This window comes from Periplaneta americana, chromosome 6 (assembly GCF_040183065.1).
Source record: "Periplaneta americana isolate PAMFEO1 chromosome 6, P.americana_PAMFEO1_priV1, whole genome shotgun sequence".
Classification (NCBI taxonomy): domain Eukaryota; kingdom Metazoa; phylum Arthropoda; class Insecta; order Blattodea; family Blattidae; genus Periplaneta; species Periplaneta americana.
This window is the reverse complement of record NC_091122.1, coordinates 33981887-34008355: the sequence shown is the minus strand read 5'-3', so window position 1 is coordinate 34008355 and position 26469 is coordinate 33981887. Positions and strand designations below refer to the sequence as shown.

The 26469-nt window shown below is 32.8% G+C and overlaps 1 protein-coding gene across 1 annotated transcript in view; it reads left to right on the top strand.

Annotated features, from left to right (window-relative positions):
* The window catches only part of Ack (activated Cdc42 kinase), a 98752-nt gene extending 72547 nt beyond the window's left edge, over positions 1-26205 (top strand). The window contains exon 19 of the mRNA XM_069829829.1: positions 1025-26205. Coding sequence (XP_069685930.1) covers positions 1025-1127 — 103 coding nt within the window. The 3' untranslated portion in view covers positions 1128-26205. The remainder of the gene's footprint in view (positions 1-1024) is intronic.
* The last annotated feature ends 264 nt before the right edge of the window (positions 26206-26469 follow it).

The following is a 26469-nucleotide window of genomic DNA, read 5'->3' as shown; positions in this document are numbered from 1 at the left end:
GTTTTAAACTTGAAACTTAATGTTCGGAATTTTTAACTTTGTTAATTATGTTTTATCACATGCAAAAAGAATATTTAATTACATAGGAATCCGCTCCTTAAATTAATAATAATAATAATAATTTGAACGAGGCTATTTTAATATAATGGCGGTAAAGTTGATATAATCAATTTCTTAATAGGCCTAATAAATACAGGTTGAACCAGCTGCCTCTTATAATTTAGTTTTATGCAACCTGCAGTTTATAGCAGACCATTTTGAAACATTAGTTCTTGCTGGTACTCAGTTACTAAGAAACATATACGTTTGTATGTGCATTCTAGCAGACAGAAGGGCACTCTTATACCATGTACTATTCAATAATAGAAACAATGTGATGTAGAAAGATCGTAGTTATATATAAATTGTGTTAGGAAGAATAGATTGTAGGAAGGAACGTGAATGGAGTGTGATCTGGGAGGAGAAATATCAGATGGTGTGTAATAGTAAAATTAATAGCCATTATGAAAATGTTTTTATTGCAGCAAGAATGAAAAATCTAGATGCAAATGATTGATTTATCTCGAAATATGTGGCATATATGCACAGAAATCTTAATGAAGAAGTTAACTTAATTTCACGTCATTCAGTATTGAAGTTAATAACATTAATTTTTTTTTTTTCATTTATTTATTTTATTTCATAGATCTTACATGAGCAATGAAGCTTTAAGATGTGGAACAAGTCAAAATTTTACAATATTACAATTACAATTTTTACAGTTTCACAATTTAGTAATTTTCTACAATTTTTACAATTTTATGCAATTTTTTACAATATTTTGGCGAGATGTAGTGAGGTGAGGTGAGGTCCGAGGATTCGCCAAAAGATTACCTGGCATTTGCCTTAACCCTCAACTGGTATTGCTTTTAAATGTACGTAAGGATATCTATCCATATGGGTCTGGGTAGATACCAGTTGAGGGTTAATTATGTGTAGTATTGGAAGAAGTGAAAAAGTTTGTAGTTAAGAAATTCTGTTTCAGGCTGGGCATAGCTTCCAGACATCAGTGTGAAGTTGCATTGCAGAAATCAAGCTGGAATCTTGAGCAAGCCGCATCTATAATATTGGATGAAATGAAGAGTTAATGTCTAAGTGTGCAGCTGTTGTAAATCTCTCTGGGGCTATATATTTTATATACCTGAGTGTGCAGTAGCAAATAGTTTTTGAGTTCTATATCATACTCAGACTTCATAGCCTATGACTTTTTACTTATAATTTCTTCCAAATTTACATTCTTGTTTTGACCTAGAGAAATTGCGTTACATTTTGTAACATGAAATGTATCATATTATCTGCATTTTATTTTTATGATAAAGAAAATATGACATGCGTTCATGTCTGTTTATTTTTTTTCCAGATACCAGTATCACTTACGTATGAGTGAGGGATAGACTTTTTTACTTCAATTCTTACTTAATCATAATTTTTTATAACGAAAAGCTGCACGTCCATTTCATGTCCAGAAGTTATTAAGGTGATGTATTGAATAACCTAAAGACGCTAAATTAGGTTTTAATTGTGAGAATAGTAGTACAAATTGTACATCTTATACAGAATCTTAAATTAACTAACTGTGGTCATAGTCTCTAATGTGCGTACTGTATATATTTGACAAACTGTAACAATATGGTGAGTACACAGATTATTTTGATATTGTATGTTAATATTTCTATTGAAATGGTGGAGGCAAAACAAGTTTGTAGGTTTGGAGACATGTTTGTTTCTGAGATATTAGACTGTCAGACTCAAATTCCTGATGCCAGTAGCTATACTGGATAAAGTTCACTATATAGTAATACTGATACAGCTGAGTTGTAGAAATGTATCATAGTGAAAGTATGGTAAAGTAATTCAAGTATGCTGGAGGTAGAATATTTCATCACAAAGAGACAATTTTTGTATTTTTGCACAGTTTGTTGGTTTCTTTCCTTTTATTGTTAAGTACTGAATTGGAAACCAGCAATGACTAGCGATGCCATAAACATTTTATGTTACCCTAAACTTTCTTAATCATATTCTGTAATACTTCGTCTTAGTGGCTTAAGTTAGAATAGGTGGGCAATGCTTATTTTTTTAATAGAAACAGGAACAAAAATTATTATAAAAATTACAGGCAGCACGTGTAGTTATCCATGACTGTAATAGCAGCTAAAACAAATGCAATACTCCTTTCAAGTAATATTACATATGCTATATTTTGTTATGAACATTATTGCTTCGATCAACATTGTTACAGGGTATTTTATTTAAAGAATCCCACATTATTATCCATTCAAAATTTGACTCAGCATAAAATTGAATCCCATTTGTTTCATATTTTTGTTCCCTGAATAATATCTGATGAAGTTAGGAGATTTCAACGGACCATTTCAAAAGGGAAACAACTGAAAATGTGAAGTTTTAAGAAAACTGAATTTTAAAGCTTCACGTTGCTGTGAAAAATCGAATTAACACATTCTAATTTGAAACTTATAAGACAGTAGCGTGCAAATTAATCCGAACAACATAATTACTTATGCAAAAACACTCAAACGGGATAAAAAAAGGATCTAAGACATACCTCAGTAATCTATGTGGCCTCCCTTGTTCCTAATAACAGCTCTGAGATGATTTGGCATGGATTCCACTAATTTCCCACAAATATTCTTCATTTCTTCATCGTGAAACCATACACCAATGAGGGCAGAAATCATCTTCTCCTTTGTAGAACAATCCATTTTTTGCATTCTTCTTTTGCAAATTGACCATAAGTTCTCAATGGGGTTGATGTCGGGTGAGTTGTCTGGCCAGGGGAGTACCTGAATATTCTTCTTGTTAAAGAATTCTGTAGTTTTTCGAGACGTATGGCATGGTGCCAGGTCTTGTTGGAACACATCTCTGCCATCCGGAAATGATTTTTGCAGCTGGGGCATGATTCTGGTTTTCAATAAGTGAATATATTTGTCAGAATTCATCATTCCCTTGATAGGTATTAATGGTCCAGGTCCTTCATGTGTAAAACAACCCCAAAACATTTCTTTAGGGGGGTATTTAGGTGCTTGTTGGAGATGAGCTGCTGTTACTTTTTCGAAGAAACATGGTGGCCGTGGACCTCGAAATGAGACTCATCAGAAAAAAGTACATTCTTCCAGTCATTCACTGTCCAGTGTTGATGTAATTTTGCCAACATTAAACGTTTTTTTGCACATAACAGGGGTTAGCAGTTGCTTCTTAATAGGCTTACGAGCCCTTCGTCCAGCTTCCAAAAGTCTACGCCACACTGTTGTGACGTGAATATTCGCCCCAGTGGTAGCCATTAACTCGCGGGTTAAGTCGACAGCAGTTAGTCTAGGATTTAATTTACTTTTCCTGACAATTAAACAATTATCTGCAGGTGAAGTCTTCCTTTTCCGGCCACAGTTTCCTTTTTTCTGGGGTGTGATGGATCCAGTCTCCCTGTATCGTTTTATGATCGAATTAACAGTAGCCAAACCGATGTGACATTCTGCAGCAATTTGCCTCTGTGTCATAGAAGAATGCTCTGCTAATGTTATAATTTTAGACTGTTTTCGTGGAGTTGTATCCATTTGTGAAGACGACAGAATGTACACAGGATTGCAGTATTAAGTCTTCAACACAACTGAAATGCTTATAAGTACAAAACGACAGGCAAAAGTCACATATTATAAAAAAAATAATGACAGACCTTCAACAATGGAATTACACGTACTACAGATGTCAATTAAAGCGGTATGAGCAGCTGTGAGGTCAACAATGACAGAAAATGTAAAAATATGTCATGTTCGGATTAATTTGCAAGCTACTGTATATATAAAACATCATTAACAGAATTTGAAGTAATTTCAATGATTCTTTGATTTTTCACAGCAATGTAAAGCTTTAAAATGCAGGTTTCTTAGAATTTTAAATTTTGAGTTGTTTCCGTTTTGAATTGGACTGTCGATTTATTATCATATTTGTGTAATCATAGTTGATTGATTATGATACAATATAGACATGATATTTAAATAATCTAAAAAGAAGAAGTTAATGCTCTTAAATGGTTAATTCTGGTTTGGGATCTTGTTCAAAAAATCTTAGGTCCTTTAACTCTTTCTCAGGATTTGTTCACGGAAGAAATTGATCGATTTCAGCAATTTAGGGATGTAACTCTTTTTGACACATAGTTAACACAAGTTTGTGAAAGAGGTAGATATTGAAACACAAATGTGATCAATAAATAAACAGATCTATATCTATTAAAAGCTAATACCAGTGATAATGCCAGCAAATGGTAATGCATTTACGTTTGTGTTAACTTAATCATGTTAGAAAAGCAATCACGAATGTCTCCTCAATTCATATTGTGGAACAGATCAGTGATTAATTATTTATTTAAGGAGATAAAGGCTTTTTATTTAATTATGTCTTATTTGATGAACATTAAAAAAATAAAAGCTTTATTTATCTATGAAAAGTTAGTTATAAAATCACATATTAATAAGACATTGTGATTTAGGCTAGTATTGGGGTCGTAATAAAACTTTGTGATAATCATACAAAAAGGGAGCACGGAATCGCATCGTTCAGTATTAATGTAGTTAAAATAAGTGATTGTTGGTAAAGTTTAATTGTAAGAGGAATCTCAATGAAGGTACAACATGACATGACATAGCCATAATACTCTTGTTACCGATTAAAATTGTTGATTATTCTGACGTGTATCTTTGTATTTATCTGATACCAACATAGACATTTTAGTATAAGATGCAAGTGCTACAGAGGTGCAGTTTGGATAGTGCTTTTTGCTACTTAAGTATGTACAGCGATGTTGCAAAATATATCACAACCTAGAATTTGACTTAGAATGCTTCCTATATTCGTATGCTTCCATCAGTAAACTTGAGTATCGAGGTATGTGTACTTTTTTTTGTTCTATTTCATCATAATCTTGTTTAATAGCCTATAGGGCTGATCTTCTCTTCTATATTGAATGTTGAAAAATACAGTGACACTCTTCAAAACCTACTAAATATTATTTCCATCTTCATAACTTGTCTTTCTTGGTACCGGTACCTGTTTTAAAGAATATTTATTGACTTAATTCTCTTATAGAGCAATAGACTATCAAGTTTTATATTTAGAAGGCCAGAACTAGTTCAAAATTAACGTCCGTTATAATATTGAATTAAATTGTGTTGATATAAAGTTGATTAGAAAGTATGTAGTGTGATAAAAAGTGTGGTGAATGTTCATGTTTCCATATTATTGCGTCATTTCCAGCTCTTTTCTAAGAATTAGCCACTTCTGGAAATCTTCTTTCTGAAATTCTTCTGATAATTTGTTGTGTTAAAAAACTTACCTTAGAATTTATCTTACAAGGAGAGGACACGCTCTGTATATCACCGAATTAAATAAGATTGTGTGAGATGAAAGTACAAGACGTACTGTTTAAAGTCATACCTGTTATGGGTGGCCAATGACCCTCGTTTTGGAAATATTGGCTATTGTTTGTGACATACTTCTGTTAGGTGCCCAATAGAGAAGCATTCGACTATGTAACAGCGTAGCTCATATGATTGGATGCTGAGTTGTCATCCAGGTAACCCCCGTTCGAATCCTAATGCCTTCTCATTTTTTTAAAACTTGATATTATTATTATTATTATTATTATTATTATTATTATTATTATTATTATTATTATTATCATTATTATTATTATTATTATTATTATTATTATTATTATTATTATATTCATTATTATTATATTTATTATAATTAGAAGCAAAAGGACAATTTGGCCCAAGAGTGCAACGTCAAGTAGATGAACTCACTTCTAAATTCGGAAATATAATTATGTGTAACATGTTCTTCATCGGGAAAGCTGACATCTCAACTCCATAAGCAATACCTGGAGAAAGTAATAAAGACATATGTGAAAGAGCAGCCATTTCTTCTAATTCTGGACTCGTGGGAAGGGTGGGTAAACCCTTCTTTGCATGATGAAATATTTACAAATGAAGAAAATGAAGTAACGTGCAACCTTAAAGTGATTTCACCCGAATGTACTGGATTACGCCAGTCCTGTGATGTTTATCTTTTTAGACAGGTGAAGACTTTTATCAAATATTTGCAAAATAGCTCTTTCCTTTTACAAACTGGACGACAAATTGCTTCAAGGGAGAATGCCCTCATAATTCACTCCTTAATTCACTTTCAGTTGTCAGCTCCTATATTCAAAACCATGTTTAAATATGCTGGTATGGATCAAAATTAATAAACGAACGAGAAGTGTTTGTGAATGTGAAGATTGTCTGTTTCGCAGCAGAAGTGCGGAAAAATGTGTGTGACTGTGGACAACCTTCTTTCATTTGCTGTGCATGGTGCAGGAAATACGTATGTTTTGTGTGTTTTTATAACATTTATCATAATGAATCGTGTACAAAATGAATTGGAATAGAAACAGAACAGACAACAGTGACCTGCCTACGTGAGCAGTATTTTCTTGTTTATCCTTTACAATACAATGTTAGTTAATTAGTAAATTGTTTAAAACATGATGAAGCGTTCAATACATTGAGAAATATGATATATGTAAATAGATTACTGTGATCACACTATTAATCATTATTAAAAGAAAAAAAAAACATAGGACCAGTTGAGATTCGAACCCAGGTCGCCTGGATAACAACTCAGTACCCAACCATATGAGCTACGCTTTTACACAGTGTAATGCTTCCCTATTAGGCACCTAACGGAAGTATGTCACAAACAATAGCCAATATTTCCAAAACGAGGGGTCATTGGCCACCCATACCAGGTATGACTTTAAACAGTACTTCTTGTACTTTCATCTCACACAATCTTATTTCATTCGGTGATATACAGAGCATGTCCTCTCCTTGTCAGTGGAGTGCTTCCTGTTTATGCTTCCAATATTGAACTCTAGTGTTTTGCAGGCCTATAAACCTGTGTGCAGATTTTTATATACTACTAATACGGGTTGAATGACTGAGAGTCACTTCTCTGTTCCTCATTGCCAACATCTTCTGTGCATTGCATCCTTTACTGTTAAGTTCCTGTCCTCCATGGCTTGTAGTATACCTTCATTCCAAGATTTTGGGGTCTGTCACTTTTACATGACTTTGGTGGTGCTCATTTTTTTGGCCAGTTGTCATTGTTCATTCTAAAAAGATGTCCATATTGTTTCAGTCCTCATTTCTGAGTCCCAAAGACTGTATAGTCCTTACTCACAAAATAAAAATAAAAAACAAACCAAAATATCAGACTTCTTCACAAAAAAAAAACTAGTTGAAAGAATTGTAAATTCATTCTTTGGGTGAGTTTGTATTAAATAAATAAATTATTGTAGTTTTGTAATACAGTAGAATTCCTCGTATCCGGCAACTGTAAGACGAAGCCAGTGCCCGATAACTGATGGAAAAAAATGTTTGTGCAGTAGCCTACAGTAGCCTTTGTCTTTACATAACCTATAAACGTATTTTCCAATTATCTGACAAAATCAGTTATCCGGCACTGGCTTTGTCCCACAATTGCCGGATACTAGGAATTCTACTGTAGTTCTATTTGTGAGCTAGTGTTTTTTAAAGTTATGACAAAGCACATTCATAATAATTATTTCAGTGAAGGTGCATAAAACCTAATTAATGCTCGATGTATTGGGTGAGAGAGTGAAACCTCCAAGCACAGCTGCATACAGCTGCAATATCCCAAGATCCCCTGCTTTTTTCAATGCTTTGTGAAATTCAAGGGAAAGGAAAACCTTTTCTTCATTTTCTTCTTCTCGTAATAGCCATCCCTTTGAAAACATCTAACTTATTTGAAATATTTGCTTCAACTTAGTGAGGCCTGATCGCTGATGTTCCTCACTTACCATTTGTCAGAGTAAAATTTTTACAGATGAAATTAACTTTACCTCCTCTAACAAAGAATTCCCTTCACAAAACCCTTGAACAAAGTACAAAACAGCCTCTTCACACAGTAGTAGATGACAGTTTACGAAGTCTGAAAATGCCAGCGTCTGTTCTTTAAAACACATTAACAATAAAGTATATCAGTTATGTTGATATTCACTGTACTATTTTATCACACCATGTACGTTAATGAAGGCCTATAATCATTACATATGTTCATAGAAGCTGACAAAAGTATTATTAAATGAATTGACAATAAGATTTTGATATCTCGATACCAGAATCTTGGTCTTCCAAAGATTACTTTCCAAAGATTTCTTCATCAAATTCATTTCTGTTCGTATTTATTACATTGTTGTTTTGTACAACCAAATTTTCTTTTATTCAGTACTTCATGTCTTTGCTTATACTGTTCTAGCTATAAAAGTGAGGTTAGGGGGGAGGTCAAATTTTTTTCTGTGGCTCACTCAATTGACTTTTATATTTACTGTATATTTTCAGAAACATCTTCCATGTATCAAAGTTGTATTGTTTTTGTGGAGTAAGTAACCACTAATAAAGATGCAAAATAATGTAAAGTAGCAGCAGTGTGTTTTACAAATAATAGACTGAAAAAAAAAAAAATTGACTTGACTCTACAGAATCGTACACAGAAGCTCTGATAAATATATTTATTATTTCAGGCAGCAAATACCTCCATATACATAATAGAATACACCATCATGTTTAATAAATTGTAGAGTAAGTGTTGTCTTGAAAATTCTTCTATATCAGTTGTCCATCTGTAGTGCATTCTGTATGCTTACTGGCTTCAAAGTTGTTGATGATATATAAAAAATAAATAATTTAATTAAATTTTTTGATTCGCTTACTATAAAATACAAATAACTTATCTATAAATTTGCTTTAAAACATATTCTCGTTGCCATTGAACAGGTATAATCTATGGTCATCTGTACAGTTATTATTAGTGATCACGAAATGAGCTTTAGTTCAAACATAACCTCACTGTTTGCTTCAGTGCTTCATGATGTGACAGACTGTCAGTGTAATGTATTATAATAATTAATGTTGGATGTTTCAACGCTCTAACCTGCTTAAGTTTCTGTTTTATTCTCACTCATCACGATGTAAATTACTAATAATATACAGTGGAACTTATGTTACTGTCGTTAATTTTTCCTCTAAGGCTGCAACAGTTACTGAACGATAATAATTGCATCATTTAAATTAGTATTAAAGCAACGTTTTATTCTCTAAGGTCAACTCATTTACTTAGACATAGATATTTTTTATAGTTTATAATTTCGATGAAAAGTATATTTTGCAATTAAAAACGTCTTTTACCACAAACATGGGGATGAAATGAACACTCATTGTTGATTGGTTATTGCTGTTGAGAGTAAATGTTCCATTTTGTCATATTGTTATCACTAACTTTAATTACTTCATTATTCTGGACCAGTAGTTCCCAATTGGTTGTCCATGGACTCCTGAGGTTCCAACTAACCTATCCCATAACAATGTACACAAGAAAAATTTCATTGATGAAGTACAAACTTTTCTTTATATTAAAAATATATGATTGGTATAAAACAGTGACTAGGCAAAAAAACTATATGTCAGGACGGGACTGTAGAGTATACGCATAAATATGACATTTGTTTAATAAGAGGGAATTAAGTAGTAGGTATGAAATTCAGGTATAATAGAGAGTTCCACAAGAAAGTGTATATGTAATAAATGTGATTGTGACATCCTATGCAAAATTGTGAGGTGTATATTACAATGAATATAATTGTTGACATGAAATATCATAAAAAAATTTATATCGATGACATTTAAATAAAAGGTCTTAACCCTCATTCTTTTAAATTTGATTCTTTTCTGTAATTAGTTAAAATTTAATTGCAAAATGGGAAGGTATGGTTTCGACATTTATGTTTACATTTGTTCATATCGCTCATTTGCGATAAGAGTGACACAACTCAAAAAGTGTTAATTTTACAGGAGAAGCATTTTAAAATTTTCATATTCTTAAAAATCAAATTGTTGGCACATGCTTTTTCCAAACGGAATGCAATTTTGCACATGTATTATATTTCTAGTGTTGTAGCGTATAGTACCATAATTATTAATTAATTTCAATAATTTCAACAATTATTTTAAGTTGTGTCGTTCTTTTTTTAAATAAATATGTGTCCGTTTTTAGTTATGACAGTGAGAATATTTATCTGACGTACAATAATTGTACAATTATTGCAATTGTACAATAGCTGCACAATGATTGTGTTTGTAGAAAATTAATTTTTCGATAAAGTAATGCAATGGATTAATTTATTGACATGTCATTACACAATAATATTATAAGTATGCTCTGTGACATTCATTAATAAATTTAAATTTTAACAAAGATGTTATTGTATTGACAAACGAATGTAATAACTTTTTATGAAAATTATACTTTATAATTAACCGTATAATTTAAAGATTATTTTTAAATACGCGACTATGATTTATATTAGAAAAAATAATATAATAGCAACAACCTAGATTGAGAAAGCATTATACAAAATCTGAAATTCTTTACACAAAATTATTTTAGAAATAAATTGCCCAGTAAACATAAACTACAGCACAACACTTTCAATACAGTTCACAACACCTCTCTACACTTTCAGAGATTCAAAGAATTCTTTATAGAAGCCTGGAATGTGGTTCGGTTTAATCAGATCTAGTAAATCTGCCTTTTTCCTATTTTTTCATTATAAACTTGTGGCAATTCTGGAATCTCGGTTTTGGTTTTACTTCGTGAAGAACATTTTTTAGCTGTACTTCTTGAAATTCTTCGTCGAAATAGAATGTTTTGTAGAAAAATGACAATGGATGACTTTGATGCACTGTCAAAACCTTTACTTCGTTGATTTTCCTTGTGTTCCTGAAGTAATTTGCGTTCTTGTAACTTGTTCCTAGATTCTTGATATTGAAAAAGTCCTTATGGGATATTTCTTTAGTTTTGTAGGTCCGTCCTGTTTTCTTTGCAGCTTTAACAATAGAGACAAAATGATGTGGAGTGTAAATCGGACCACTTTTGGACACGCGTTTTACTTCGCCCTCGATATTGAAATGGCACTATCGTCTTCGTCCTGAGTGTGTCCAATTATCAACAATTTATGGATAATGGATTTCAGATTTGGAATTTGGATACAGTGAACATGTACAGATGGATCATGAACCTTAGAACAGAAGTCCTCAGCAATGATCAGTATAGAAAATTATGTTTATGTCTTCAGCCGACATTTTTTATTTTTCTTCAAGAAGTTAAGTACACAAATACCTATTTCAATGACATCTCTTTCTGCTTCTCTCACATGCCAAATGAAACAGGTGACATCAGTTGTTTTCAAGTCAAAAATGTTAAATTAAAAACATTCTATTTAGAATCTGCATCAGCATCATTTACACTAGCCTGCTTACTTCATGTAAATAACAGGCAGATCATTATTCATGTTACATATTTTAAACTTATTTCATTTACAGGGACACTTATTTCTTTTAAATTTTTAATCAAGGCATTAATACTATTCATCTTGATAAAATGTACGGTATATTATTGAACAAACCTTCGAGTTGTGTTTAAGTAACCGGCTGCCAGACATCATTTTCTATAAATGTTTGTTTTGATAGCTTTAGAATTAGATAGGAACGTAATTGATTCATTTCCGTGTAAAAAAATTACGAACCCTATTAAAAAATAAAGGTGAAACGTTATAATACTTTTCAAATAGACAGACATAACATTAAATAATTGTTAAATTAAAATAGTTTTAATCATAAATACCGTCACAATATTAAATGTAAGCTTATTGATGACAAGGGAAGTTAAATAAGCATTTGTTACTTATCTAAAATAATGACACAACGCAGAATAATTCCTTGCTGCTGAAAAAAAATTATTCAATGAAAAGACGCAACACAAATTCTGTCACTCTTCATGAAAAGATTTAAACGTTTCAGTTGGAATGCTTCGTAACAACTAAAATTAAGTCTTTGTTGTTGTAATGATTTTGTTAGATTATAACAATTTAATAAAGACACATCTGCCATCTGGGGGAAAAATAATGTAATCATGTATTTGTCGTTATTCACGATAAAAATATACTACTTTCGGAGTTCATTTTTGTAAGAATCTCAAAAATGAAAAATTTTGAGTTGTGCCTCTCTTATCGCAAATGAGCGATATTAAGTAATGTGTTAACATTTAATTTTTGTTGTTCCTGAAATCATAGGAAGAGAAGTAAAAAAGGTAAACTCTAATTCTAAATGAGGCAGTAGAGCAAGTGGATAACTTCAGATACTTGGAGTGTACTGTAAGCAGTAATATGAGCTGCTGCCAGGAAGTCAAAAGGAGAATAGCAATGGCAAAGGAAGCTTGTAATAGAAAAAGGAGCATCGTCTGCGGACATCTGGAAAAAGAACTAAGAAAGATACTAGTGAAGTGCTTTGTGTGGAGTGTAGCATTTTATGGAGCAGAAACGTGGACATTATGACGAAGTGAAGAGAAGCGACTAGACGCATTTGAAATGTGGATATGGAGAAGAATTGAGCGTGTGAAATGGACAGACAGAATAAGAAATGAAGCTGTGTTGGAAAGAGTGGGTGAAGAAAGAATGATGCTAAATCTGATTAGGAAGAGGAAAAGGAATTGTCTGGGTCACTGGTTGAGAAGAAACTGCCTTTTGAAGGATACACAGGAAGGAATGGTGATCAGGAGAATAGTTCAGGACAGAAGAAGATATCAGATAATAGACGACATTAAGATAAATGAATCATATGAGGAGACTAAGAGGAAGGCAGAAAATAGAAAAGACTGGAGAATGCTGAGTTTGCAGTGAAAAACCTGCCCTTGGGCAGAACACCATGAATGAATGTTTCTGAAAAATCTTTCTTTTGTGATAAATCGGCTACAACTTGCCATTTAACCACTCCAATATGAAATCTTCAAAAGTAGATAGCGATAATAGTTCATAACTAGTTGGAAAACACTGTTCTATCGCTACTAATTTTATTTGATTTTTCTATCTGTAGTTTTATGTAAGGATTTATTTAACCATTAGAGAAAAGTTTGATATGTTTCAGTTCTGTTCATAATTCGTTTACCTTCCATGAAATCGTAGAATTTATTTTAATCTTATGAAAGTAGCATTTCTACTTCTCTTGTAGCACTTTTCTTTGGAGCCATTTTGCATAAACTACGCAATGGAATCCGGTTTCTGCTGCCACATGAGTCATACTATTATTAAATATTAGTACTTGTGGATAGTAATGCTCGAGATCATGCTATTGCTCGTTATCTAGGAGGAATGTACTGGTATATAATGCGGAAAAATGGCGGCTAGTAGAATTTAAATGATAAATTGAGTTTAATTACTCATAGTCAATGGAAATAACGATAGTTAAAGGTGACAGTAAACCAAGTTGTACTGTATATTTGTCTGCATTGATAGCAATCGTGATTGAAATTATTTCCTATCTTAAATAGGACGTGTTGTTGGGACCGGTGTTTTTAAGCAACAGAAATTAATTTGCTCAATGAGAAAGCAAGAAAATAAACGTAAAAGAATTTGAGTAAAATATTATGTTTTGTCACGTCTGTAATCCAATAAAATATTTTATAAATTATGGTTTATTTAACTCACAACTGCAGAGGTTATATCAGAGTTGCCGGTGTGCCGGAATTTTGTCCCAATGGAGTTCTTTTACAAGCCACTAAGTCTACTGACATGAGCCTGTCGCATTTAAACGCACTTAAATGCCATCGACCTGGGCTGTGATCGAACCCGCAACCTCGAACACAGAAGACCAGCACTATACCGACTACACTGCCCAGGCCGACTGTAATCCAATAAAGCATGACATTTATTTGTACAATATTTTAATAACCCAAGTGGTGCCACATAATGTTTTGAAGTGAAAAGAAATAATAAAAATTTTAAGGTTTCGACATTTCTTCTTGTCAACTTCTGTTAGGCTTCTAAACGTTTCTTTTGTCATAGTCACCCATCTCTTCTAATATCTAGAATTTGCCACACTCCTCTTCAGTTAATTATCCCTAATCATTTTTACAGTTGTGTAATGTTTTGTGCTTAACAGATGAGAATCCTGTCACAGAATCTCTCAAGTCTTTTAATTCCTTATTCTCACATTCTCTCCACATCTGTACCTGCATTTGATTCATTGTAGACGAACATTTTGCATATTGTCATTCCTGCAATAACTTCTATGTGACATATTTATCGATTTTCAGATTTTTGGTCTGTTAAATAACTTAAATAGTGATACAGCAAATAATAAAATCTCCTATATGTAATTTTATGCTCGACCATGCCGAAATGTAGTAATTATACACCTGGTAGTAGTCCTTTAATGCATGTCATTAAAGTACACCTATTCATTAAAGTTCAGGTTTTCGATTATTCTCGGATATGCAATTGAAAAACGAGGGAAACGTCACGGAGGCTGGAAATCCAATATTGTCGCAGAAGGTTATATTCTGTTACTATAATAATTAGCATTAATTGTAAATAATATTCAAATAAATTTAATTTGTCATCTCGTTTTTCAATTCTAAATCAATTTCCAGGTTATACATTCTCTGCATTACATCAAGGTCAATGACATTATTGTTCCTCGGAAAAAATGAATACTTTCGCGTCTGCGCACATCTCACAATTTCGAGCTATGAACAAGGTCACTTCCGATCTTCTGTCAGATACAAATAAAATGAATATTTCTGAATAATTTCAAGTTAGAAATATGGTCGAGCATAAAAAGTCGTATGAAACTTGCCTATAATGGTAATTAATACGCTCGTATGAAAATTATGAAACTCGCTTGCGCTCGTTTCATAAACATCCATACTCGCTTCTTAATTACTATCATTATAGGCTTGTTGCATAATGTACTATTTCTTTCTTTCGAAAATGTAAGAATTCACAATCTCCTATGTACCACTGCCATAGAATGAATGTGTTTTTTCTTCCTACTGAAAAATTTTATATTTTGCATATAGGAGTTATTGCAGGAACAACGACAATATGTATGTGTGATACTCATCTGTAAATTCAGATAAAATTGTAGTGTATGGTTTCATATTTAAAGAATTCTGCAGTATCCTTAATTGTTTTTATTTTTTTTTTCTACGTATTTCTCTATGGTATGTGAATATTTTGCATTCACTTTTTTTATGAATCTGAATATATATTTTAAATATACATACTTAAAAAAAAAAGTGACAGGGGATTTTTAAATCCCATTGATTACATGACTACGTCTTTACTTCCTTCATATGAGATGATCTCCTCCTCTGCTTTTCTTTGTTCAGTACATAATGTCATTGCCTCATGTTATATTGTCCAATAGCAATATTACTGCTGAAGTGCTGTTTCTTGCAAGTAGATTATGCAACACTCGACAGATGGCAGCACATGTATGCTTTGACATATGTACCATCTAGCAGAGATTTCGTGAACTTCCTGTTACACATAAAATGTGACATTTTTTCCCATTTTTACCTCTAATAAAGACGTAGTCATGTCAAAACTCATCATCAGTCTGAAATAAGTGACAATACGATGTGTATTTCTTATTTGATATGATTTTTCTTGCACTGGGCTGTACATACTGTATGAAGATTAAGTATTTTGTATAATCACGAACATGGTGGATTTTCCACAATCGGCATTCTGCACACTGGAAAATGGTGCTAGACACAGATAGATTACAGTGACCTTGTGTGAAGGTTGAAGTTCATGAACTTAATTTTCAGTTTCAGTGCTCTTTAAATTACCTCTGTAAGATATTTCTCAATTTTGTGTTCAGGTCTATTTCAGGTGTATTTCTTTCCCGAAAGAAAACCTTGAAGAAAGGTTTTCTTTTCCAAAAAACCTTGAAGAAAGGTTTTTCAGTACAAAGTGCACATGTTTATCAGCAAAGCCCTCTTGGGTGATCAGATATTCTTTTCTGTATATTTGTTATCTTGTATATCACTTTGAAAGAACTTAGTTGTTACAGCTTATAATGACGTTTTCTGACTTTAAGGCTTTAATGCTGAGGTTAACTTCCAGTAAGCTCACATGCCTGCTTATCCATGCATCTAATGAAATAATTCTAACCACAAGAATTGTTGGACCATAATGGTTTTTTATTTGGATACCGGTAAGTTACTGTTAATCTCTGTCTGAAACAAATCTTAAACATTAATTTTATATTCCCCACAAAATATTTCCCTAGTACCGGTATTTCATACAATCTGGTCACCCTATTTACATTTAGTGTATATTTGTGAACTCTTTAACTTCTAAAATTAACATACAAATGCTAAAAGCTCAAAAAATTGAAAAGGGAACACAATAATTAGACATAGTGATGTAAAAAGGTTTTTAAAACCAGTAGCACTTTGCAATGTTGGTGCTTTGTTAACAAGAAATATACTTACCTAAAAACGTTTGGTCATACTTTAGCTAATACAAACATTTGAATCGGTCGGAGCTGAAAGGAATTAAGTCAAAATGTAAAGTTTTGGGTTATGCAACAATTTAAACAACTTATGTCATGCGCATCGAATGGTGGAAGAAGGAACTAAGACTTTTAAATATTCTTTTGCCTTCTATAACATAAAAATATAATATTTGTGTTATTAGTGGAATATTTTTTGCTTCTCCTGAAAAGTTGTCAAAAGTGACTTAATTCCTTTTAGCTCCTACCGATTCATTTATTTATCTCTGTCTTTTATCTATATAAAATAACTTATTAAATTGTGTATGATTTGCAGTGATGTCAGTTTGCTTCACAGAAAGTTTGAACTGATTAAATAGTGTTAGAAAATTAAATTATTGAAGTGGTGCTGAAAATTTATTTTGTTATTACTGTGCATTTGGTCGACGTATTATGTTTTGGCATATGATTACTTCGTTTGAGAAGGTGATAAAGTCAGTTATGCTACAATGTTGTCTAATTTTGAATTGAATAAGTTATTGAATGTATTTATTGTGTATTTTCAGTTTATTGTTGTACCTTTTATCTTTCGTAATTCACGTTTGTCTTATTTTTCCGAAATGGAAACTACTTACGTTTTTAATGTTATGATTATTCTTGTAGCATGGCTTTAATTACATCCGAACTCCCAGTTTATTTACAAAGATTCCATAGAAATATGTTCTAAAAAACATTTCCTTGCTGAGGGAAGGTTAGGAAAGGACAGCCGATTTCATGTAGTTACGAAATTTTGTATGTATATAAGTGTACGTGGTCTGTATGTGTAAGTGTGTTTATAAATTGAAGTTTTGTTCAAAGATTAACGTTATTTGTTTCGTAATGTGGGTATAACTTGTGCCTGTTCTCTTCATGTGTTCATTATTTTTAGGAACTTACTACATATTGTTTAATAATATATTTTATGCTCGACCATGCCGAAATGTAGTAATTATACACCTGGTAGAAATCCTTTAATGCATGTCATTAAAGTACACCTATTCATTAAAGTTCAGGTTTTCGATTATTCTCAGATATGCAATCGAAAGACGAGGGAAACGTCACGGAGACTGGAAATCCAATACTGTCGCAGAAGGTTATGTTCTATTACTATAATAATTAGCATTAATTGTAAATAATATTCAAATAAATTCAATTTGTCATCTCGTTTTTCAATTCTGAATCAATTTCCAGGTTATATCAAAATTAGTTCATGTTACATTACATCAAGGTCAATGACATTATCGTTCCTGGGAAAAAATCAATAGTTTCGCGTCTGCGCACATCTCACAGTATGAACAAGGTCACTTCCAATCTTCTGTCAGATACAAATAAAATGAATACTTCTGAATAATTTCAAGTTAGAAATATGGTCGAGCATAAAAAGTCGTATGAAACTTGCCTATACTCGTATGAAAATTATGAAACGAGCGCAAGCGAGTTTCATAAACAAACATGCTCGCGTCTTAATTACTATCATTATAGGCTCATTGCATAATGTACTAAATTAGCAAGTTATTAACAGAAAGGAGAGGAATGGACATATTTTAACTTTTTTTTCCGGGAGTTTAATCTGGACATAACACTTTTAATTGAAAGTGTTATTTTTATATGGACGCAAATCATCATCATCATCATCATCATCATCATCATCATCATCATCATTATTTAACGCTAATAGCACAAAATTCAAGAATTAAAGTAAAATTTTCAATTTTCTTTTTTCATTTCAAAAGTAAAAGGATTATGTCATTAACATTTCAGTGCTCGTGTTCATAATAAACCCGTTATTGCTCGCGTGGGCTACTATAGTCCATTACAATTTTGGTCTTTATTTTAATCTGTTATGATTTATATTTACTTTTATGCTCGACCATGCCGAAATGTAGTAATTATACACCTGGTAGCAGCCCTTTAATGCACCTCATTAAAGTACACCTATTCATTAAAGTTCAGGTGTTCAGCCAATGACAAGTCACCTTTGTATCTTATAAAACCGCAAGTATCGATTATTCTCGGATATGCAATCGAAAGACAATTAGCGAAAAGTCACGGAGGCTGGAAATACAATACTGTCGCAGAAGGTTATGTTCTTTTACTATAATAATTACCGTTAATTGTAAATAATATTCAAATAAATTCAATTTGTCATCTCGTTTTTCAATTCTAAATCAATTTCCAGGTTATATCAGACTAATGTTCATCTTATTCTCTATCAAGGTCAATGACATTCGGCCTCGGAAAAAATCAATACTTTCGCGTCTGCGCACATCTCACAATTCAGGTCAGTTCGCACATAACCATAGCATGACCTAATTTTGAATAATTTCAAGTTAGAAATATGGTCGAGCATAAAAAGTCGTATGAAACTTGCCTATAATGGTAATTAAGACGCTCGTATGAAAATGATGAAACTCGCTTGCGCTCGTTTCATAAACAAACATACTTGCGTCTTAATTACTACCATTATAGGCTCGTTGCATAATGTACTATTATGCTCGACCATGCCGAAAGGTAGTAATTATACACCTGGTAGCAGCCCTTTAATGGAACTCATTAAAGTACACCTATTCATTAAAGTTCAGGTGTTCCACCAATCAGAAAATACCATTGTAGCAATATGAAAGCGCAAGTATCGATTATTCTCGGATATGCAATCGAAAGACAACAATAAATCAATAAATCACCTATATTTGAAATAAAGTCAGTTCTGTTACTATAATAATTAGCGTTAATTGTAAATAATATTTAAATAAATTCAATTTGTCCTCCCGTTTTTCAATGTCAAGGTCAATGTCGACATCTGTTTCTCGGAAAAAATCAATACTTTCGCGTCTGCGCACATCTCACAATTTACGAGGTATTGCACAAGGTCAGTTCTGCTCCTCAGTCAAATAAGAATAACATGAATACTTACGAATAATTTCAAGTTAGAAATATGGTCGAGCATAAAAAGTCGTATGAAACTTGACTATAATGGTAATTAAGACACTCATATGAAAATTATGAAACTCGCTTGCGCTCGTTTCATAAACATACTCGCATCTTAATTACTACCATTATAGGCTCGTTGCATAATGTACTATTTTTTAATTGTTCATTTCCTTATTTAATTTTTTGTTATATTTCATAATTTCGTATATCTTTTCTTTTATTTTTTAATCTATTGTAGCACATATGGGCAAATCCCGAGAGTGTTATTTGGGAGGTCAGAGGGGAAAAGACCTTTGGGAAGACCGAGATGTAGATGGGAGGATAATATTGAAATTTATTTGAGAGAGGTGGGATATGATGGTAGAGACTGGATTAATCTTGCTCAGGATAGGGACCCACGGCGGGCTTATGTGAGGGCGGCAATGAACCTCTGGGTTCTCTAAAAGCCATAAGTAATTAAGTAATCTGTATTTATGAGAAATTGCTTCGAAAATAAAGTAACAGGTTTACTCACATGGGCTACAACTGCAGCCCAAGAATTTTGCCTGATACCTATGAATCCCTTACCAAACTCATGAAGATTGTAACACTATTAATTTTGAATGATTTCCGATATTATTAACTTAACACTCGTTTAATTCTGTTCAAAGCTGAAATGCTTTAGGAAAGTAGAATGTTATCGAACAAAATCGCAGTTTTGTGGGAGGGGAAAGAACACAAGTTTTTTTTTGCAAGAAAATCTTAAAAGCAATAATTTTTTTGTCCTTTTTTTTTTTTTTGTGATGTTCGTAAATTTATAATAATTAATTAACCAGACTTAGAAAACTGAAATTCACTCGAAAGTAATTTTCTTTCAGCTTATATTTTCCTTTGTGCAAGTCCTTCCTCTTCAGACTGTTATTTCTTTCTAAATGCAGTAACAAACTAAATCTATGCAGATTTGTTCTAGCTTCTTCGAGGATTTTCTTTTTCTAACTGTCATCTTTGAAAATGAAGTACTGTATTTGTATGAAAGTTGTAAATATTTATGGTCAAATTGTCGAGATGATCTTATGAATGAAGTATTTCGACATGACCTCTGTAATTTGTTATTATTAGGGACAGGATTGTGTTGATTGAAAACATTGATAAGACTGCCTTATAGGGTCGTGTACTGCACAAAATTTACAAACAGAAATACAAATTTATATTGTAAAACAATCTATTAAATATGTGAGGTTTTCTTGATTATTCTTTCCTTGAGAGCCTATGCACAGTTGTTGTTTTAAAAGGCTGGTCCTGATTATTATCTTTGTAAAAACAGGGAGATCAACCATGAGTTTAATAATATTGGTTTCATTTTAAGCTACATAATAAACATATCGTCATACTATCAAGAAATTAAAGTGCATAAATATGAAAATATAGTAAGAAAAAGTAATTGTATCTAATTACTGTGAATATTTATTTATTGTATGTTACTTTAGTTTTTATACCATTCAGTGGTGTGTTCAAACCTCCCACATTTTAATTAATCATTGCTAACGAGGTATACCAAATAATGGAGTGGTGTTAAAAGAAAGAGAAACTCTAAAAAAAAGTGTATTTAATGAATTTGAAGTTGATTTTTCACTCACTATGTTGTGCCACATCACATAAAACAAAATGGCGACTCCGCAGCAAAATCTGTATTCTGATATGCAGAGACAAAATTAATCATTACAGTGCAAAGATATTGCCGGAGAGAATATGGAGGAGATGCACTGTTGTTGTTGTTGGTACATTGAACTGCCGGGATGCTTGGTGAATTGATTTACGCGGGCTTTCCTGATACCCTGCTCGAATTTCTTCCACCTTCTTTCTGAAACACTTCGACGAGAACCTCCAGATTGTTTTTTAACACTTTCAGTCACCAGAAACTTCTCACACCATGCCTTAATGGTTTTCCCATGAGGTGCATCTCCTCTGTATTCTCTCCAGTAATTTATTTGCATTGTAACGATTGATTTTGTCTCTGCATACACCAGAATACAGGTTATGTGTGCTTCTGTGGAGTCGCCATTTAGCTTTATGTGATAGTGACGCAACATAGTGAGTGAACGATCAACTTAATATTCATTAAATGACAAGTTTTTGAGTTTCCCGTTCTTTTAGTACCACTCGCATTCCATAATTTGTTATACTTTGTTAGCAATGATTAATTAAAATATGGGAGGTTTGAACGGAACACCATGTATTATGTTTCTGTATTTAATGGGAAAAATGGCCATTATTTCTCTTTGTTAGTGCTGATTAGCAGTATCCCGAAAGATGATCATATGCTCATCTGCAGATGAAGCAACAAGAAATTTCTTGAGACTGGGACTTCCTAGTTGTTTCCATTGCATGGATTACATTTTCTTTTCTGGTGCCTGGTAGTGACACCATGACTCGTCACCAGCCACCAGCTTCTCAAAAAGATCTGGATCTTCATTATGCATTTCCAGTAGCAGTGCTCTTGCTACACAGTTTGGTTACACCTGTCAAGTAACATTTGCATGGAGTACTATTATCAATTCATCCTATGAGCGAGTGTGCCCACAGATATTGCAATAGTCATACAACACCACAATTGTAAGCCATTTCCGAACGTGCCTCGTATCTTCAAGATTCAGGTTTAACACGTGCAAAATAATGACAAATTAAAATAAAAAAAAATATTAGCATCTGAAACACACTGACGTGTGAAAAGTGTAAAAAATATGTACGAACTTCTTTCTATGAATATATCTTTCAACAAGAAAAAATTTCATCAGAATTGTGTTGAGGACAAATTTTTAAAGAAACAACGACATTTTTGTTTTTGTTTTAGGAAATTGTGCATGACATATCTAGCTCAATCTATATACAGAGTGGAAGGGAACCTGTTACATCAATTCACAGAGGTAATAAATGAAGCCAGTGCGAACAAGTTTTGTCAAATAAGTTTTTTGATATTTATGTATATCCTTTTGGAGGAATGTTGTACTCATGACAATTAAATTTTTTGATGTGGCAAAGTTGACTAACCTAACTCCATTGTCATTACTACTTACATGTACGCTCTCTTTTCCAATTGTTGGTTTAAAAATATCCTCCTGTCCTACTTTAGCGTTGAAATCTCCCAATAAAACTTTCATGTGATATCTAGGTAACTGATCAAAAATGTGTTCCAATTCCTCGTAGAAGCTATCCTTTATATGGTCGTCTTCCTCTTCTGTAGGGGCGTGAGCATTTATAACTATGATATCGCACAATCTATCCTTAAGTACTAAATACGATAACCTGTCACTGATAAATTCGACCTTTTTTACTGCTGATTTTATTCTTTTATGTACAAAGATTTATCCTTCAAAGAGGTGGAAAAATTCAAATATCTTGGAGCAACAATAACAAATATAAATGACACTCGGGAGGAAATTAAACGCAGAATAAATATGGGAAATGCTTGTTATTATTCGGTTGAGAAGCTTTTGTCATCTAGTCTGCTGTCAAAAAATCTGAAATTTAGAATTTATAAAACAATTATATTACCAGTTGTTCTGTATGGCTGTGAAACTTGGACTCTCACTTTGAGAGAGGAACAGAGATTGAGGGCTTTTGAGAATAAGATTCTTAGGAAAATATTTGGGGCTGAGAGGGATGAAGTTACAGGAGAATGGAGAAAGTTACACAACACAGAACTGCACGCATTGTATTCTTCACCTGACATGCCGTAATTAGGAACATTAAATCCAGACGTTTGAGATGGGCAGGGCATGTAGCACATGTGGACGAATCCAGAAACGCATATAGAGTGTTAGTTGGGAGGCCAGAGGGGAAAAGACCTTTGGGGAGGCCGAGACGTAGATCGGAAGATAATGTTAAAATGGATTTGAGGGAGGTGGGATATGATGGTAGAGACTGGATTAATCTTGCTCAGAATAGGGACCAATGGCGGGCTTATGTGAGGGCGGCAATGAACCTCCGGATTCCTTAAAAGCCAGTAAGTAAGTAAGTTTTTTGATACGTCCAATAGTTTTAATAGTACAAAGTGCAAGGCATTGCAGCACTGTACGCTACTTATCATTGCTTCACAGTGCGGGTGAATAATCGTCCACTCCGCAAGACTTGCGAGAGGAGAATGAGAACGAAAAGGTCTCAAGTAGCATTACAGCATTGCAATGCGTTGCATTTCCTACTATCAAAACTATTGGACGTATCAAAAAACTTCTTTGACAAAACTTGTTCGCACTGACTTCATCTATTACTTCTGTAAATTAATGTAATGGGTTCCCTTCCACCCTGTATACATATGGCTGACATTGAAAAGGTTAAGGAAGATACTTCATTTCCTTCTGACAGTGATATCAAGTGTGATAATTGCTTTCGCTTTAGAGATCCTCTCTTTCATGTGATGCAGTTAAAGGTTTTTCTCTGAATAAATCTTTATTATATAATATCTATGCAGAGACTGAGACCGAGGCAGAAAATAGGAAACACTGAGAATGCTAGGTTTGCAGTGAAAGACCTGCTCTTGGGCAGAACACAATGTGAATATATAAACAAACCTAACATTCTCCACATGAAGAAATCCATGGATATGAGATCAGGATTTCTTGGGAACCAGAAAAGGGTTGTTATTGTATGTACACGAGATAAAATTTAAATGTCAAATAAAAGTTGAGGATTGTCTCAAATGTATCGAATTTGTGGATCACAGGCTGAATGAAATTTACAATACTGAGGAGTACTTAAAACAATAATTTTCGTGGAATTTCAAAATATAGATCTCATAGGAACTGTACGACATTCATAAGTATTTTGTCCTGAAAGTGGATAAATGTTGTGTAGGTTGATGAATGTGATGCTGTGTTACGATCATTCACACCCCTGGATTTCTTCATATGGGGATATGTAAGCTACATCATTGGAAAGAGAGGTTCACTGGATATGACAGCTTCCATAACTCTTGACATGTTTGTGTCCTTGGAGAGAAATCTAGTATCATCTTGATGTTTGCAGAGAGTTTCAAATGATTCTCGTATTGAGTTTTAACAGAGTAAAAATAATAATTGGATGATATATACATGTTTTAAAAGACAATGCAATGCATTCAGGACAATGGTACACAGATTACTCAACATACCCATGAGCCAACAACACTACAATGAAGAAGTGAACACAATCAAATACATAGCACAAGAAAACGGATACAACCCAAACATAATAGACAACATCATAAGGAAACAAAACAAAAACTTAACAAACACACAAAACACAACACAAACACAAGAACTACATCACACTAACATACGAAAACAAAAACACACACAAGATCGTATCCTCATTCAGAAAACAGAAATACAACATAGCATACAGAACAGAAAACACACTACAAAGACATCTCAACACACAAACAAATAAATACAACCACACAGGCGTATAGAAACTCACATGCAATAGTTTCGACAGTTTCTACATTGGACAGACAGGCAGATCATTCCAAACTCGATACAAAGAACACATTAAAGCAATAATCAGAGGACACAATACATCTACATATGCCGAACACATAACTAATGCTAATCACACATACAATAACATAAATACAGACCTGGAAATCCTACACATACAACCCAAAAACCAAAAACTCAACACACTAGAACAGTATGAAATATATAGACACACTAAAACACACCCCAATCAAATTCTCAACACACAAATCAATTTCAGAACACACACACTATTTGACACAACTCTTCATCACACGAATGCACCCACACAACAGGCAGCGAAGTTAAGATAGCGCCGAGATCTAGTAGGCTCTGAGGATGGTGTCGAATAGCACCGAAACAGCTGTAAGCCGCACATGCTTACATAATTAACACGAATAAGATCGCCATTTAATCAATTATTAAAAAAAAATACATATTTTGTTCCATCATTTTATGTATGAAATACAGGACATCTTATTTTGGTGATCTTTCGTATTGAACTTTATTAATAGAAATTATGTCGTTAAAAATAAGTGTGAATTAAGTAAAACATGTGGCCACGTTTCTAATTACAGAAACATATTATAATACGGGAGATATTTGTCCGCATAAAATCTGTACTATTGGGATATTATAATACGGGAGATGATATTTGTCTGCATAAAACCTGTACTTTTGGGTTCTCTTTTGCTTTCTGTTTAGTGTATTATAAGTTAGGCTTACTGCAAGTTTATATTTATGGAACACTTTTTAAACAAGGCACATGTATCAGAGACAAACTTCATAGACATAATTATTTGTTAGTTATTCCGTTGTTCTTATCATATACTTATTTATATATATTAGTATAATGTATTAGAGAGTGACTTAGGGATATTTTGTGACTTCTTAGACGTCTTTATTAAGACTCATACACTTTTGTTGTGCCGTTTTTTCAGAGTGCTTGGTATGTTTTCTACAGAAATAGCACAAAGAGTTGTTTTTCTCATCTCAGTTAATGTACAGTATGTGTGCTTGGTTCTTTGTAAACATGCTTACGCATGGTGAGGGTATAAACCATTGTTACTTCCTGCAGTAACTCTGGTTGTGGAAAGGTTATGCGCGTCTTTCAAGGGCCTATGAGAAGAAATCCTTCGGATTTACGTTCACCTCAGACTCAGATATTACATTTTATTTATTAAACCATAAATAAATTCTGCTTGTTAGAATGAAAGAATAAACATATATGATGCTGGTTCATGTATAATGCATTTTGAGAACCATTGTTGGATATGTAAGAAATAAAATATTCATTCTCTTAGCATTTAAAACATTTTGTTCCATTATTAAACCCTTATATATATATATATATATATATATATATATATATATATATATATATATATATATATATATTATTTACTTTTTTGCACGATCGTGGTTTTTTTGCTGTAACTTACTTACAGTTCATCAGTGTGGTTTTAGGCGTAATAGATCAACTATTGACCAGATATTTTGTATTCGACAGATAATGGAGAAAAAATGGGAGTATAAGGGTACAGTGCATCAGTTATTCATAGATTTCAAAAAGACAT